General features: G+C 38.5%; 3 protein-coding genes across 8 annotated transcripts in view; 2 read left to right on the forward strand and 1 right to left on the reverse strand.

Moving 5' to 3' along the window:
* LOC306857116 (liprin-alpha-4-like) overlaps positions 1-4167 on the reverse strand; it is a gene marked incomplete at its 5' end in the record, with an annotated part of 99979 nt that extends 95812 nt beyond the window's left edge. The window contains one exon of the mRNA XM_079396819.1: positions 3919-4167. Coding sequence (XP_079252945.1) covers positions 3919-4167 — 249 coding nt within the window. The remainder of the gene's footprint in view (positions 1-3918) is intronic.
* Positions 4168-5527: 1360 nt separating this feature from the next.
* On the forward strand, positions 5528-12707 carry LOC306856821 (transmembrane protein 183A-like). Of its 2 annotated transcripts, XM_079396305.1 has the most exons (9): positions 5528-5730; positions 5833-5922; positions 6371-6535; positions 6845-7004; positions 7172-7352; positions 7427-7507; positions 9181-9264; positions 10315-10470; positions 11232-12500. In XM_079396305.1, the coding sequence occupies exons 1-9, from the start codon at positions 5667-5669 to the stop codon at positions 11415-11417; spliced, it is 1167 nt and encodes a 388-aa protein (XP_079252431.1). In that variant the 5' UTR covers positions 5528-5666; the 3' UTR covers positions 11418-12500. The 2 variants fall into 2 exon arrangements, with proteins under 2 accessions (XP_079252431.1, XP_079252432.1); XM_079396306.1 differs by lacking the exon at positions 9181-9264 and having other exon boundaries at positions 11232-12707.
* A 927-nt stretch (positions 12708-13634) lies between these two features.
* LOC306857176 (transcription factor EB-like) overlaps positions 13635-17764 on the forward strand; it is a 37957-nt gene continuing 33827 nt past the window's right edge. Inside the window, exon 1 of one of the 5 annotated variants that reach the window (XM_079396948.1) lies at positions 13635-13852. The gene's annotated coding sequence lies outside the window, so the exon portion shown is untranslated. The remainder of the gene's footprint in view (positions 13853-17764) is intronic. The other 4 variants (XM_079396949.1, XM_079396945.1, XM_079396946.1 and 1 more) reach the window with 4 other exon arrangements.

Here is a 17764-nt window from a genome sequence, read left to right on the forward strand (position 1 = left end):
GCACAACTTTGTGTTTGCAAACCTACCACCAGTATTAGCCGCCTGACAGCAATTGCAGACCACCAAAACAGAAGTGATCAACCATGGCAAGGTATAATTACCTTCATACACTATGAACAGAAAGAAAGGTGGTGTGCTCTATAAATGAAACAGTCTACTGCACCTACAGCGGTCTATGGACCCACAACACAATGCAAATGGGGAATTATTCACTGAATCCTCAAGAGACTGAATTGACAGAATTTGTATAATTTTCTATGTGACCTGATTCTACAGTCAAGAACCAAACTAAACTACAGTAATATATTGGTTTGGTTGTTTTAAATAAGACTTTGTGGTAAGAGTTTCTATTGAGCTAAAAAGTCTAACTACAGATTATTAAGATATACTCTACTCTTCAAAAGTTTGTGGTCAGTCAATCTGTTTTATATTGCTGAAATAAAAAAATAAAAAATTAATTCTTATGCTCGCCAAGGCTGCATTTACTTAAAGGGGTCATCAGATGCAAAATTCACTTTACAAGTTGTTTGAACATAAATGTGTGTTTGAAGTGTGTGTACACATCCATCCTATAATGACAAATCCACCCAGTTTTTTTTTTTTTTAAATCCCCTTTCTCAAATCAGGCTGTTCTGAGGTTCCAGTCAGAATGACGCAGTTCTGTACAGGTTCCTCCCACGATAGTTGATTGACACTCGCGTCTTACCTTAGACCCGCCCTGAGTGAGCTGTAAACAGTCCAACCGCCATTGTGTCGACTCCGGTGCAGGGGAAGACAAGATGTCTCAGATTAAGCGATTGAAGTGTTTAGTTGTTGGATGTAATAATGAATATAGCAGTCGTCATTTACTTCAGACATCTGAGCCGCTGAAGACACAGAGGATTATGGTTACTTTCGTTTTGAAGGGAATGCGCTGATCCCCGATCTGCCTAAATGTGTCTGTTCGCGTGAATCATTCGTGATCCAGCTTCATCTATAGAAGAAGGGTTTTTATGAATCTTTGCAAATCACCTTTCCTAATAATGTGCTAGTTAGCCAGTTTCGCGGGGTCAGAGGGGCGGGATCAGCAGAGCTCATTAGTATTTAAAGCAACATGAATTAAAAACGGCTTGCTGAAACAGAGCTGATTTTGACAGGGTAAAGGAGGTGTTTTTTACACTTCCATTGAGAAATTTTAACCAAAGTATGTTATAGACTTTTCATTAAAACCCTAAAGAATCAAATCAACTTGTATAAAATGGGCAGCTGATGACCCCTTTAATAAAAACAGTAACAACAGCAATATGTGAAATGATTGCATTTTAAAATAAGTGTTTAAAATAACTGTTTTAAAATGTAATTTATTCCTGTCTTCACTGTCACATGATTCTTCAGAAATGATTCTATGCCGATTTGGTGCTCAAGAAAAATTTATTTTGAATGTGATAAAATTGTTGTGCAGACAGACAGACAGACCAGACAGACAGACAGATAGATGGGTTTTTAAATGTAAACGTTGGCTGTAAACTAGATTAATTGGCCACTTAGCAAAAGTCTCTCATGCTTCAGAGCATCAGATGAAAGGAGGCATTTTGCTTTGAATAGTCCTAGACATGCAAGCAGCAAGAGAGGAAGTCCAATTTTACTGTAGAGACAGAACAGCGAGGCATCTCCTAACTACAAGATGCCTTGTCGGGGGAAGTCGTGGCCTAATGGTTAGAGAGTCGGACTCGTAATCGAAAGGTTGCGAGTTCGAGCCCCCGGCCGGCAGGGATTGTAGGTGGGGGGAGGGAATGTCCAGCGCTCTCTCCACCCTCAATACCACGACTGAGGTGCCCTTGAGCTGCCCACTGCTCCGGGTGTGTGTTCACGGTGTGTGTGTGTGTGTGTGTGTGTGTGCATTTGTTCACTACTCACTGCTGTGTGTGTGCACTTGGATGGGTTAAACGCAGAGCACCAATTTCGAGTATGGGTCACCATACTTGACAATACGTCACGACTTTACTTTACTTTACTTTACAAAAGCTAGTCCTGGTTTCCATTTCCAGGGTTCAGTCACCTTTTAAAACTAGTTTGCTGGTAACGGAGTATTAAGTCTCCCACAGGCAGACAGTTCTTAAAGATTCATATTATCCCACCTATTAACTGTCTGGATGAGCTGGGTTACATAAACTGAGAAGTAAGCTGCTTTTGCATCACTTGTGTGGAAGATAAAATTGGATTGAGGGAGACAGGGGGAAGGATGAGGGCAGGATACTCGGATGAATCGATAAATATCACTTGTCCTTGGTGAATTACCAAAAAGAGCAACACGATACAGAAGAGGAGACACTAGCGCGGACCCTCTACGGTCATTGCTATATATTTTTTTTAACCCAAGCTTAACCTACCACTCAGTGTGCATACAGTAAGGGAAAAAAGTAAATAATTTTGATATGCATCTTGCAAAAATGTAAGGCTTTTCTTTAAACTGTAACCCTGTTGCCATTATTTGACTGGGATGCAAGCACAATTACCACGGCTGACGTTTCTGGGACACAGGAAATTCCAGTAAATGATGAACCTTTGTGAAAACAAGCGTTTACCAGGCACCAGCAGCACCACAACACATCTCTTATAATTGAGTGGGTCTTAAAAACTACTAAACCCAAAATGAATAATAGATCAGTTTTAGCTCTTTTGCCGAAACAACTAATCCGGGAACATTTCTGCTGAGGACAACTGGTTTATATAACTACACATTTGCTAAACATTTCCTCCACATATTATTGGTTACTTAAGTCAGAAACAATGAGGAAACCTTTAAGCCTTCGGTTTTCTTATTGCCATATCCATTTGGCAAACATTTCACAACATCTTGTTAAAAAAAACACAGCGGCTTCAATATTCAAACCACAGACCTTTAATTTACTCAAACATCAGAAACCCGCAATTTAAAAAAACCCAGAAAAAAATCTGCAAGCCAACCAGCCCACAGCAAATTAGCTTTTCAAGTTGACCCACAAATTGACAACATGACTGAACATATTATAGAGTGCAACAGTCAGGTTCTGGAAGTAAAAATCCATTCATTTTATGGGATTTGATTTTGAACAACAACTTATAAACCATTGAAGACAAGACCAACCGAGAGCTACGAGGTTGTAATTCAAAAGGTGTACGCATTTGTCACGTCAATCAGCCTGCATTATTTCAAATCATTTTTTTAATAATAATGCTCAACAGCGAAAAACCCAGTAGCCCCTCACTGCAGAACAAAAGATCCAGTGGGCGTTGTTGGATCCACACCTAGGGGGTGGAGAATGAAGATGGGTGGGTTTAGGGATCAGGGGGTGGAGACGGGTAGGTTTAGGTATATGTAAGGTGGGAGGAGTTGGATCTGGATCCAACCTCGCCCCCTGGATCTTGTGTTCTGAGGACCATCTCAAAAACCAGGTGAAAAACAACAAACAAGATTCTGGAAATAAATCTCCACCAATGAGCAAATTGTCCCCGTCCACTCCCATGAAGCACTGTAAATGATGTGAACATAATATCCATACGCATAATACCCCCCCACCCACCCACACACACAAACCAAAAAACCTTCCATCATTCTGCCCTAATGTTTTACCAGGAAATACATTAACAAAGATATAAATAAAGAAAGAAAACACTTCTCAAGCGATATCATGTCTTTCAAGGGCCTTTGAACAAATAAATAACTTTTTCCCCCCTTTCAACATACCACAGTCACTACAGTTATTGTCACTTTGGGAACTTAATCTACTGTCAAACTGCTAGCGGTTATTAAAATGGACATTTCTATCACTGTTTGAAGTTCTAATATTTAAATTGTAAGATTTTACAGAAAAAACGATAATCGCTAACAGTGATTACCACAGTAAGTCATGACGCAACTTCCCGTGTAGCCTACCTGTGTCAGGTATGCGAGTTTACCTGCGGTAGCGCGGAGTTGAGCTGTCTCTGAAGCACATCTCTCTCGTGAAGCACATCCTGGTGTTTGGTCTGCGACTGGATGAGGGTCTCCTGTGTCTCCCGTAAAGACTCCAGCAGCTTATCTCGCTCATCCAACATATTCACCATCAGCTGTTCAAAATTAGACTCGGCATCCGTGCCGTTCTGAGAGCCTCTCTGGGAACTCACCGAGTCCCCCTCATTTATGGTTGGCATCACTTCACACATCATATTGATCGGTGTTCTATGAAGTCGAAGTCAAATTAGAAATTGCTTTTTTTTTTAAATTCAGGTTTGAAGTGCACTGTTAAAATTTTATGCAATTTATACGCACATTAAACATGTCCATGCATTTTAAAATGCATATGCATCCTCTAATTTCACTAACTGCATCTCTGTCTAGATTCTTCACACACCTTGACCTCTCTGGTCCATGACTGGAGGCCTTTTCCGCTCTGACATTATCCACCTAGTTTGACTTGGAACTCGATGCATTTCGCTGGACGCTCATTAAAGCGCTCGCTAAACACATATTCCGATGTCACCTGATTGAACCTCGGCGCCCTTCGCTTTAACATCCAACAGTTGCCATTAACCTTTCTGAAAACGGTGAAATTCGCGTCTGCCGCATCCTCCAGATCCCTCTGCCACCACCACCACCATCATCATCATCATCTCCTTGCACGGCGAGCTGAGCGAAGCGCTCCTCCCTCTACGAGCTCATTCCCGCTTGCAACACAGCGATTCCGCTATCTCCACAAACATTCGCGCATGTTTTAAAATATGAATGTACCGACACTTTGGTGGACGTGAAGGTTAAACGTCTCCCACGTCGTCAGCGAAAAGCATGCCCACCCGGCGTGGCTCTGTAAAGCTCTTCAAACACCGTAAAATCAGAGTTCCTCACATCAGCACCACGCGACTACATGACTGTCATGCACGAGACGCCAGTGTGAGAAATGGTGTCACGCGCGGCGCCCTCTGGCGGCAGGCAGGTTCATAGAAAACACGGACCTTTCATGAAGTGCCCATATATATATATATATATATATATATATATATATATATATGAACCCCCAGCCCCCAACCCTGCTCCAACACACAAAGCATGTAGTTTTCAAATAAGCCTGAAGGACTTGACTAGTTGCATCAGGTGTGTTTAATTAGGGTTGCATCTAAACTCTCCAGGAACTGAGTTTGACATCCCTGGCCTATACCTTATGAAGAAATATATCTGATGAATTTCATAAGAAATAAAGAATCAAAAGGGTTCATTTCAGACTCCATGCAAAAATGACTTTTCTCGAGGTTCAGTTGTCTTTTCGTTGTTCAAAGTGATTCTCTAGTATATTTATTGCACAGTTTATGGTACTTCAAGACTTTAAAGTTTAAACGTTAAAAAAGAAACAGCTGAGATGACGTCATGATTTGTCGTAACCATTTTTTTCTCCGAAGCTTGAGGTTATGAATATACAACATCTGATTCTGATTGGACAATTCTTCTCACATATGATTTCTGCGTCCAATTAGCGTCCAGTCTGGTGAGTCGTTTGCTTTCTGAGATCTCGCGAGAATGTACGCGACCTTGAGCGTCAGTTCCATGATGGCTGAAGATCCCGGAGGAGCTTTCTTTAATTTCACCCTCATTTTTATCGTTTTTTCGTTACCTCTGCTTGAAAGATGGCAGGGCGCACAGCCTCGATAAACGGCCATAGACCCCCGCTGTCGTCATGCCCAAGAAAGGGAACCGAAAACGGCTGAAATTTAGAGCCGAGGATGTTTGCTCGGAGTCAGGTAACAGCAGAGTGAGGCGGGCTGATGTTATGATGTGTGTAGCGTATAATAACCAAAGTCCATTCTCTTGATTTCTTTGTGTTCCTTCATGTTTTCTTACAGTAACTGTGGCTGACTATGCCAATGCCGACCCCGCCATCGTCAAGTCGGGAAGAGTTAAAAAGGCTGTTGTTAATGCAATTGAAAAGGAAGGTAAAATCCGAAATATGATGCATGAAAGAAAGCTATTTTCCGTCCCATAATAACGTAAAAAAAATATTGTGGCATATAATAATTATGACATAAAAAAAATAATGATTATAGCACATTATGCGTCAAAAAGCCTTTTTGTCATAAGTATAACTTTTTTCATGTCAAATTATATGAAGCCCTGAGTTCGACTGCAGATGTTCACTCCTGCTTCTGGAGCTCCTCAGTTTAGTTCAGCTCTCAAACTCTTGCTTGTACTTTACAATGACCCCAAACACTTTTAATTAGCTGATTCAGCAGTCTTTTATTAAACATAAATCTCCATGAGCAGGCCTGAACAGCCCTTGGTTCAGTCTATTTAGAGGATGATTTTAACCGGTATGTTGAGAATAAGTTTAGACATTTGACGCTTAAATAAATAAATAATACTCTGATCTTTATTCTGTTTCAGTGAAATTACTCTGTGGACTTGAGGCATCCCAGGGTGCTGTGCAGGAAGTGCTCTCCTCTGCAGCTGGTGTGAGTAATGTAGCCCGTGAGAGCAGTGATGAACTGGACTCAGAGGAAGGAGATGAAATCAAAGGGTCCCGCAAAAAGAAAAACAAAAGACGCAAAGGTAACTGCAGAGGATTTGGCCCAGTAAATTTTCTAATACAGGATTTCCCAAACTGGGGTTCATGAGATTAAATTACAAACATTTTCTAATAAAAGTTTGTTTTATTTGTTTACTGACATGCCATTTGACCATTTACCAATATCAGTGAATATGCAAAGGTGTTAACTTAATCTCAGTGGGTCCATCAAGTAAATATTTTAGGTCAAAGGGTTTTTGTTGACTAAAACGTTTGAGAATTTCTCTTCTGATTTGTTCCGATATTATTATTTTCTTGAGATTTTGAGTAACTCCTGTCATTATGAATGCCAGAAAACAGTGAGAGCATAGATGGAGAGGAATATCCCATTGACATTTGGCTTCTGCTTGCTGCATACATTCGGCCAGAAGACGTCTGCAGATTCTCCTTGATCTGCAAGAATGCTTGGACTGCCTCGTGCACTGCTGCATTTTGGACACGACTCTACAAAAGGTAGGTAGCCAAAACATGGTATTAAAAAATGTTTTGTGGAGCTTTTTGTAACATTGGGCACTGTTGCACTCCACTGGACATCCCTGTGTTAAATAAGGGTATTTATGCATGATTGATTTTTCTCTTTGTTTATTTTGTATTAGCATTCTTTTTTTTCTTTTCCCCAGGCACTATAATCTTGATGCAGACCTCCCCGATCGCCTTCAACCTGATTCTATTGCAAAGATGCGTTGTCTTCGTGTGCGTGTTATTCGCTCGCTTTTTCACTTATATGAGCCCTTTAGCTTGCGGGTGTCCAAAAGCCCTCCTCTCCCTGAATCGACACCTACTACACTCCTCAATTCCAAGGTTTGTAGACGTACTCTCTTATTTAAATGTTTAATTTGAAGATTTTTGTGTTGATGCCTTTCTTGTTCCCACAGTGTTTGTTGTTTTGGGTCAACAAAGTGTCTGGAAGTAGGTCAGAGCCGATGTGGGAGTTCAACTTCAAGTTTGTGAAACTGGTATGTTCACTACATTATCATAAAAGTAAAATATGTGATTTACAGTTTTTCTCAGTCACTTTGGTGCATTTCTCGAATCATCCTTAATATTTGCAAAGAAGTGTGTGCATTTCTCAAAACAATTTGTACAAACAGCACCACACAATGGATAACGTGCTAAAGCCTGTTACTTACTCAATCTTTAGTTCATCTCTCAAAAGTAAGCATTTATGTCAATGAACATATCAGTGCCATCAGAATGAAAAGTCCTTGGGTCATTGTTCACAAACAAGCTAGTCCAAATGCTTAGTAATGTTCTCAATATAGCAGTGCACTCTGCTAGTATTACCTGATGTAAACTATGACAAGAGTTTGGATGAGTTACAGTATTGAAATCCAGAAGCCTGCACTTCTAATGTATGCTGTATATCCATTTCAAAAGTACACATTACTGTATGTGGGATATTGATTGAAAGAGACTGAATAGAATTCACAGTTACACTTTTACTATTGGTTTGGCAAAAAAACAAAACAAAAACACATTACAATGCCATTTTGATATAGAAAAGAAACAAATATGGGCACAAAGGTGAAAGTACAAAATTAGAAAGGCAAACACAGGAAACACCCCTTAGGCAGAACTTTGCTTTTGCATGCAGCACTGTATGAGGAATTGCAGTGCATTCTGTCTACACCTGCTGCCGTGCCAGTCTGTCAGGCCACAGATTCTCATCTACATCACAACGAATATCTTCCCTTGCAATGCAACGTGGAAAAAATATTTTGGAATGTCTTATCAAGCCCCTGCAGGCATCTAATGTGATGTCCTCACATGCTACATCCATGGCAGCCAGCAGGGTCATCTGAGTATGTGGCTGGCGATCATAGACCTTCCACCTCCATGCCGAATAGAACTCCTCAATTGGGTTAAGGAATGGGGAATAAGGTGGGAGGAATTCCATCAGCATCCTATAGTGGGTCGCAAACCATTGCCTGATGGCGTGTGAGTGATGGAATCTCACATTATCCCAAATTACCACGTACTTTGGTAAATCATCTTGAAATGGACCCCTCTCATCATCAGGGATGAGAGTCCTGTAAAGGGTCTCTAAGAAGGTGAGGAGATGCTGTGTGTTGTATGGCCTTATACGGGGAATATGATTTGTTCTCTGAAATAGCAGCACACCTACTGATATTTCCTCCCCGTTGGCCTGGCAAATCAACAGTAGCTCTGTGGCCGATGACATTTCGAAGACTTTTGGTCAGGTTGAAGCCAGCCTCATCCACATATATGAAGTTGTGAGATGGTTCACTTGACTCCAATTCCATTATACGCTGTATCCCAAAACACACAAAATTAGTTTCATGAATTACATCATTTTCATTTTGGACAACATACAGTTACCTCAAATTTATACATATTCAATGTTTTTTTTTCTGTACAGGTCATGCTTACTTTACTACATATCACTATAAAATGTTGCTGTATGTACATAGATATTTTACCTGTACATACTGGTACCGTAGCTCCTTCACTCTGTCATCATTCCTTTCGAATGGTACACGGTACAGCTGTTTCATACATACTCATGTGGTGTCTTTTCAGCAGCCTGTAGATAGTTGAGATGCTAACAGATTGGATGTTTTGAAAGACATTGTTGTCTTCAATAATGGCACTCTGTATCTCCCTTTAGTCTAATGGCATTGTTTGCTCTGACCATGGTGCAAAAAGCCTCCTCCTGTTGAGGTGTGAAAAGGGGTCCTCTGCCATCACTGAGGTAATCTTGCAGTCCTTTGGGGGAAAAATGCAGAAATGCAAAATGCATGATTTTTACATAAAACAGAAAAAAGTTCACACGGAAATATATATATATATATATATATATATATATATATATATATATATATATATATATATATATATATATATAAAAAAAAATACACGTTTGTGTTGCAGTTTGTATCTGTATAAAGTATATTTGCTATATGCTGCAAAATACAAATGGACACTGTATTATGAATCATTACAGCAAGTAAACAGGTATTGGTTGACATACCTTTTCTCTCTACGAAATGTTTGAATTATTGAGGATACGGTCGATCTTCCAATATTTAGCTGCACCCTTCGACCCGCCTCAGCAATTGTAAGGCCATGATTGACAACATGGTCCACAATATTGGCCCTTATTTCATCTGATATGCACCTCTGTCCTTGGCCTCTTCTGCCTCTTCCGCTGTTTTGCCTCTATACCCTACCACCACGCATCCTTACTCCTCTTCTTCCTCTCAGCTGTTGACCCTGATCGTTTCCTGGATGTTCATCCATTGTCAGAACTCTTATGTTGCTCTTGTGTTGTCCGCTGTCTATATATGCTTTCCAATTGAAGGATCATGAGATACACCTTTGAGCCATTTCAGAGAACTGGTTTATCATTGGTTGATCTACATTCTCTTCATTACTGAAAGTGAGGATTCACCTGCACAATCCATGGCAAATATACAAAAAGGCTAATAGAAATGTGTAGAAAATATGCATGACAGTTTGACAACTCAACCATTTTGCATTTAGTGACTTATACGATGAACTAATGACTAGATGTTTTGAGGGGTAAGACTATAGCACAGAGAATTATATAATACATTTTGAGAAACCTGACATTAGCAACTGATAATGTAGGAAAATGCAGACAAATGTACCTAATCAATTGCATGAATGTAACAAAGCAATCACAACTTGTTCAAAAGAATGAGAAACTGCTTTTATGATGTCACCAAAGCGACTGAGAAAAACTGTAATTGTTTTAATTCTGTCGGATTTTCTTTTTCAGCCAACCAAGGGCAAAAACGGATGTGGTTTGAGTCTTCAGCTGCCCAAGCAGTATAAAGATGTTCACACTAATCCAGACTCGGACTGTTATCTGCTGCGGGTCACTACCCTCAATTTCATTTTCACTTCTGTTGTAATGGGCATGACGTTAACTTTGGTGAGTGATGACAGAATCCGTTTCACATAGTATTATATTGTTGAATTACAGGAGGATAACGTAATCCTGTTGCTGGATTTCTAATCATCAGGTCTTTAAAGCTGGAATACACTACTTGACTTTTGCCCAAATTTTCAGTCTGGAGGAGTTGACAGTAGTTGGCAAAAATTAGAGTCTGCAGATTTCTAATAATCTGAGATGTCACAAATCACATTGTATAATGGGAATAGGCTCGCCTTCTCATTTATTTTTTTAATCTTCAGTTTTTGATTCCAGTTGAAGGAATTCAAGTAAATTTGATAATGAACTGATTTTGCAACGTTTTCATTTCTCGCCGAGGAGTTTGCATTTTTTCAGAACAACTTTAAAAGTCTGACAGAAAGTGATCCTATGTTGTTTAGTGTATGACACCCAGTTTTTCCCTCTGTAACTATTTTCAGAGTGAGCAAATGTATGATGCCTAGTGTTTGAAAATCTGTTCAGATTTCAAAAGTTGTGTGGTGTATTTCAGATTTCAGTAATTTATTTTTATTATTTTTGCTGGCTTTCACTTGAAATTTGTAGTGCTAAATCGATTGTCTCAGAAACTTCAGCACTCTGTTCTTTTTAGAAAGTGGAAGTCATTTGATGATGATGCCCAGTGGTCTGGACCAAGCTGAAGTTTCCACATTTGTTTTTGTGGAAGGTTTTACTTCTAGTGCAAATTGCAAGTTATGCTGATGTCATAAATGACAATGAATCATTTGCTCCTTATTTTTCAGTTCACCATTAATGTGAGCACAGACATGAGGCACCACCGAGTGCGCTTGGATTTCCAGGATTCACCACTCATTCGAGGGAAGAAGCTTAGGGGTGAACAAGGGGTGCAGGTAGTGCTGGACCCTGTCCACAGCGTGCGCCTCATGGACTGGTGGCACCCTCAGTACCCCACATTCTCATATAATTAGACTGAACTCCAGTCTTCTCAGTTACAAAAACATTACAGAAGACAATTCAGGCCTGTTTCAGCCAACCCTAAAGTCCTGGCTTGGCAGTCTTTTTTTTTTTTTTTTGCTGAATTTTACTCATTGCACTTAGTGTGCTGCTTTTTATAGTGTGCTGATCCAAACTCAAGGTGTCATGACAATGTATGTGGGAATTGACTAATAGTCTGGGTACCTGCCATATTTATCTCATGATGCCATTGTCGACCCTTTTTTTTTTTCCTCTCTCTCTTTTCCTGAATGATCAAATTCCTAATTCACAACAGTGAGACCCTGTGAAAAGATTCTGCTTGCCACCCCTCAGTTTTTATAGCAGAAGTCTTTTCAAATTAAGTATGGCATCTACCCCAGTACATGGTATACTTTTATTTTTATTTTTTTTTTTTTTGCCCCTTGAGTATGGTTTAGAAAAATCAGCACTGAGTTGCGTAGTAGGGTTTGCATGACTCTAATCTTGAATCATATGTTAATAATTGTTAATTATTATTTTTTTTCTTCAATAGCATTCCCAAGATTCACCTTAACTGTAGATTTATTATTCTGTCTCTGCAAATTTATAAATTGGCAAACATGATGACCATTCAATCTAAAGAAAATTATTATTTTTTTTTTTAAAACATGATCTATTATGGTCAGCTCTAGCCCTTTTAGCTTGGTGTTAGGTTTAGGGACAGAAGCTAAGATTGTATGTATTCGGTGCGTTCTTTGGAGGCCATTCTGAGTTCGGCTTTGCTACTGTGCATGTTTGCCTAGTTAAATCATGTGTAATTGACCACGTTGGCAAAGGAGTTTCTGTGTGTTTTAGATATTAAAGTGTCTTTGGTTAAGAGAATGTTATTGTTTGTGATCAAGAGAAGTTATTAAACCTATAGATAAAATCCAACAAGTCAACACTTATTTCCATATTACAATCAAATCCAGAAGTTGTGCTTTTGTGAAGTAAATTCTATGCTGCTTTTTAATTTGAAGCTTACGTTTTGTTTCAGACTGGAAAAGGCAGGCACTTGTGTTTCACTATATTAAAAAATACATGCCATAATCGGTGTGGTATTTTAATTTTTTGGTTCTGTCCTGTATGGGAAAGAATAGGATCAATACTGACACCCTGTGGGCAAATCTGAAACAACAACTAAACCCAACCACTGAAAATCTGCAAATGCAATTTACTTCATTTTATTTTTTTAAATTCAGGTCATGTAGATTGTCTTTGGTTGTAATGCCACTGATCTGTTTTTATTAAAAATGTGCATTTATAATTATATACTTATTGGAATGAAGAACAGCAGTGCATAAAAGGAATGCTTAACCACTGAACACGGTGACTGACCAATCAGTGTTCAAGAGATCTGTGCAATTATTGAGATATGTGACCATGGACCAAAAAAAACAGTCTTAAGTCGATGGGGTATATTTGTAGCAATAGCCATTGTATGGGTTAAAATTATTTATTTTTCTTTTATTCCAAAAATCATTTGGATATTAAGTAAAGATCATGTCCCATTAAAATATTTTGTAAGTTTCCTACCGTAAGAATATCAAAAGTTAATTTTTGATTAGTAATATACATTGCTAAGGACTTCATTTGGACAACTTTAAAGGCGATTTTCTCAATGTTTTGATTTTGTTTCACCCTCAGATTCCAGATTTTCAAATGGTTGTATCTCAGACAAATATCCTATCCTAACGAACCATAAATCAATGGAAAGCTTATATACATCTCAATTTCAAAGAATTGACCATTATGAGTGATATTGTGGTCCAGAGTCACATACATAGTCAGCCCCTTTGCTTCTGCTTTTTACGCAATTATTTATTTTGCAATAATAACCGACTGATTGTACATTTATCGCTTAATTTTAGAAGTAAGATTAGAATATAAACATTTGATCTTAAACTAGTTCAACTAAGGATAATTGTTTAATTTTGTTATGCTTATTGGCACAAAATAGCTAAATGTAACTGCACATAAAAGTACATATAAAGGTAATATAAAATACAAAAACTCATACAAAATTTGTCTACAAGTGTCTTACCTTTTGACAAGGTCTTAACTATATACAGCTACTTAAAACCGTTAGAATCCATATGAAAAATCCATAGCATTTATAAATGAAGCTGAACTACATTTCCCACCATGCTCTGTGAGCGCTGTGATTGGTGGCTTCGGCTGTCACAAGTGCTACAGGTGACGGGTACAGCGCAGTCAGACAACAAATCGCACATCACACAGGGGAGTGAGTTCTGTTAAAATAATCGAGAAGTTGTAAACAGTGCTCTTTTGCAGTTTCGCTCCCATACGTCTGTAGAGAGAACTGATACCAGGTCGATTTGAAGACTGCACAGTTGCAGCTCCTTTCCAAAAACTACGTTCCAACTTTGTACTTTCTGACCTTCAGCGGGTAAGTGATACAGCCCATTGCGCTCCAGTCTTGTATCTAAATAAGTCTGCCTCTGCTTGAGCTGCATTCATTTCCAGCGTATTCCACAGCGACAGTATTTACATACAGTCTACATGTTAACAGAAAACAGAACCCCAGTCGGTGCGTATGCTTTTCCTTTTTTGAAAGTTATTGAATTTGGTAGGAGAGAAAAGTGACTCAAAACTTATAGCCTAATGATAAACTCAGTTATGCTTGAAATCATTATGCAGTCTCAAGTTCGTAGTCTTTATTACATATTATATGTATAAATTAATTTTCGATGCTGTTCACGAGGTCAGGTTATATATATTTTGACGTTCTGTCTAGTTGAATGTGCCTTTATTGTTGGAGCACAGTCATATACTGCTGTTTTACTGACACCCGATAGGCATAAACTCTAAATATGTATAAACAGCGTTAGCGATACCTCTTATGTAATGCGAACAGCGCAACGCAAACCCTCACATACGTGTCTCATATAAAAGTGTTGGCTATTTACACATAATGTACAAATATAGCGCGCAAGATATTTATAGGCAGCTAAAGTAATGCCGGTGAATATACTTCCTAGTCTGACAACTTGACAACTTCAGTATGGCTATGTATAGGTACAGATCAATATTAGAGAGAACATTGAAGTGCCATTACGCCTGATCTTATTATATTAGCCAGAACTGAGAATATATTATGAATAAAAAGCACATTCTGAACAAAGTAGACCGTTTCAATATGTTAACTCAACAATTGCTCTGTAGTGAACAATTTGATTATCGTGCATAATTCTGACACTGTTAATAATATACATAATACTGACCACAGTTATTATTATGATCTTTTTGAGAGGTGTAGTAGCTAGATAGCATTGGTTTAGTTTATTCAAGTATCAGATAACCCAGACAATAAAAACCGGTTACAGCATAATCCTGTATTCAGATTTAGTCGAGCAAAGAAGTGAACAATGTATGGTTTTTTTTGGCTCAGTGAAACTGATATTATCAAGCTAATCCCTTGTCTGTTTGTTGTTGCATGTCTTTCCATTCTGCCATCCAAGTACACAAACCCTGACTGAGGAAAATGAGAAACATTTCATTAATGAGGCTGTGAGAAATGGCAATTAGTGCTGTCAAATGATTAAACACGATTAATCGCATCCAAAATAAGAGTTTTTGTAGACATAATATAAGTGTTTGTACTGTGTGTATATATAAATACCCACACATACAGTACACATAATAAATATACACAGTACACACATTATTTAAACAAAGTTTTATTTTGAATGCCATTAATCGTTTGACGGCACTAACACCGTTTAAGTCATTCAGCTTATGCAATATTGAAATGCATCTTTTCAGAAATCTTAGAAAAAATACGTGTTATGGAAATTAAACATGTAAGGACACTTGCATTAAACTTTGAATAGGATTCTATACAATGACTAAAAACGTCTTTGCTTGTTGTTGACTTTCACAGAAGTGGAAATTTGCATTGTGCTTTGTGATTTTCATTTAATTGGATGGGCCTGTCCATGTGTTGTCTCTACTGTTTCTTATATAGTTCAGCTGAATCATCCATAAGAGAAAATTTCAGACATGCCAGAAAATCAAGTTCACCCAGGGGTTATATCAGAAAGCAGCAGAGAGCTGGAGGTTTTATCTCTGCTCTCTGATGGTAAGAGATAAACACACGGTCCTATCGCAGGTGTGGCACCCTGGCCTTGTCCATCACACGCGTCGACACGTTTGACCGGTGTGTGTGTAATCCAGTCAAAGTCAAGGTATTAGGAGGCAGTTATGTGTTTGGTTTCATGCAATAGTGACTTGAATCAGATATAAACAGAAAGGAAGACAGTATGGCTGATAAAAGGTAACTCCAGAACACTCACCTCTCCCACACACCAGCGAGGACAAGGGTAAACACATTTGTTGCTGCGCATTGGTGTTTGGGTTGGTTTGCTGTTGCTTTGTTTCCATTACACTGCCTTCAAGTCGAACATTTTAGTTGAACATAAACTACACTTGCGTTAATTCTAGACATGACCCCGTCATCTTGACTGAAAATGAGCTGCTACTGAAGGACTGAACAATACGTCGCTGTACACAAATTAACAATGTTTTGAATTCCTTCTCGTTTTCATGTAAAGGATGTGACGTAACAGTGAGAAGGAAAATAAAATTGACTGTTAGTATCAATATTTGATGTAATTCAGTCGCCTATTGTTTGGTTGAATACCCAGCACACTATGTTCAGGCCAGGGCCTTAAAAAAAGGCCAAGATGTGCCTTTTTTAGCCAGCTCTTGCACCAAATCATGCGCCAAAAGCCTGTAACCCTTTCCTTTAAATATGAAACCAAATTTTGTTCCTCTCTGGTTGTTTTCACAATGCTGCTCTGAGGCGATACTTGAAGCTGATGGAGCGTGGAGAGAGAGAGAGAGGGAAAGAGCAGTGGGCCATTTAATACAACAGCTGTTCTCAACAATGACAGAGGCATTACTGACCAAATACAGCTTCTTAAAATCGAGTCCCAACTTCAGTTTCTTTTTTATTATTCAATATTCTTTTTCTCTCAGAAATGTATCACAATTTTGAAGTGAACTTTTGGTTCACACAGAATTTGAAGTACGGTCACATTTACCGTTGCTCTTCAAAATTGTGCAAGTAAAATCCAGTCATTTCAATGGAAACTGACAGGATGAAAATGTGGCTTGATGGACTTCTGATGGCTAAGAAGTTTCTTTATGTGAATTGACCATCAAGTTCAAGTTTTGCAAACATTGACACATGCATTCACAGCACCAACCAACAGCATGCCTCTCGGGTTTCGCAGTGAACTCTGTGTGGTCAGAGATTTGTAACTTAGCAATGAAGCAAAACTGCAGATCCACAATGAACGAGGCACTCATTTTGCCAGTATCTACTTTTGGCCAGTTTTGTATGGCATTATGTTTCAATGTAATAATCAGAGGTGGACGCAGTACTCAAATCAAAGGCTTCATAACCTAAAAAAATACTCCTTTCAGTTTTAGTTGGGTGAAAGCACAAAAGTATTTGAGTTTTAATGTACTTAAGTATTAAAAGTAAAAAGTACTGATTGATGAATGTTTGTTTATTTATTTAGCAATTTTATATAGGCTACTCTATCCTCCTGCTGAAAATACGTCATACACTGATTGCCGCTGATAATTACTGACAATTCAAGTGTGCAAACAAGTGACAATAACAAAATATATCATGTTAGCATTTATAAAAAAAACATTATGCAAATGTACTTTTACATCATTTGACAGTGCTGCGGCAGTGAGGTAAATGCATAGGCATTAAATTGAATTATTTTAGAATTATGTTTAGTGTTTAAATAAAACCTACCCTGTTCAGATGGTAATACACAAATGTGGACATATCTATGTTTTACAGTAGCTTTAGTTGGACACTTACAACCTAAATATGATTTTCATTTACAATAAAGCTCTTCTGATCTCCCGTTCTTGGCTCAATTTGAATCAGACTTGTGAATTCAGTGAATTGTTATGGAGACTCACCCTGACCGGATCATTTGAATCAGTAAGTTTTTTTTTACTTGAACAGCTGCAATCCGCTGGTATAATAATTGAAATTCTAAACCAACTTTTGGACATAATCTTCAAAAGCACCTGATTTGATCCATTACGTAATTAATGTGCAAGTTGCATAATAGTTCAGTTCTTACAAGTATTCAGTACTTCAGGCATCTGTTGGTGTGCAATCCAACCTGAAACCAGTCCAGGCAGTCCTGTTCTTATGTATACAGGTGTAATCCTGTTTAACTCCGGCCTCATCTTCACTGTATGCATTAGCAGGTAGTGAGCTTAATGGTTGCCCTGCTTGGAGACTCTTTAAGTTAGTCTTTTAGTC

Source organism: Barbus barbus (assembly GCF_936440315.1).
Source record: "Barbus barbus genome assembly, chromosome: 37".
Classification (NCBI taxonomy): Eukaryota; Metazoa; Chordata; class Actinopteri; order Cypriniformes; family Cyprinidae; genus Barbus; species Barbus barbus.

Excerpts from the sequence above, each read along its gene's own strand:
- LOC306856821 (XM_079396305.1), top strand. The coding sequence starts at position 5,667 with ATGCCCAAGAAAGGGAACCGAAAACGGCTGAAATTTAGAGCCGAGGAT. Across the intron at positions 6,536-6,844 it reads GAAAAACAAAAGACGCAAAG|AAAACAGTGAGAGCATAGAT; the intron begins GTAACTGCAGAG and ends TATGAATGCCAG. Across the intron at positions 9,265-10,314 it reads GGTCCTCTGCCATCACTGAG|CCAACCAAGGGCAAAAACGG; the intron begins GTAATCTTGCAG and ends TTTCTTTTTCAG.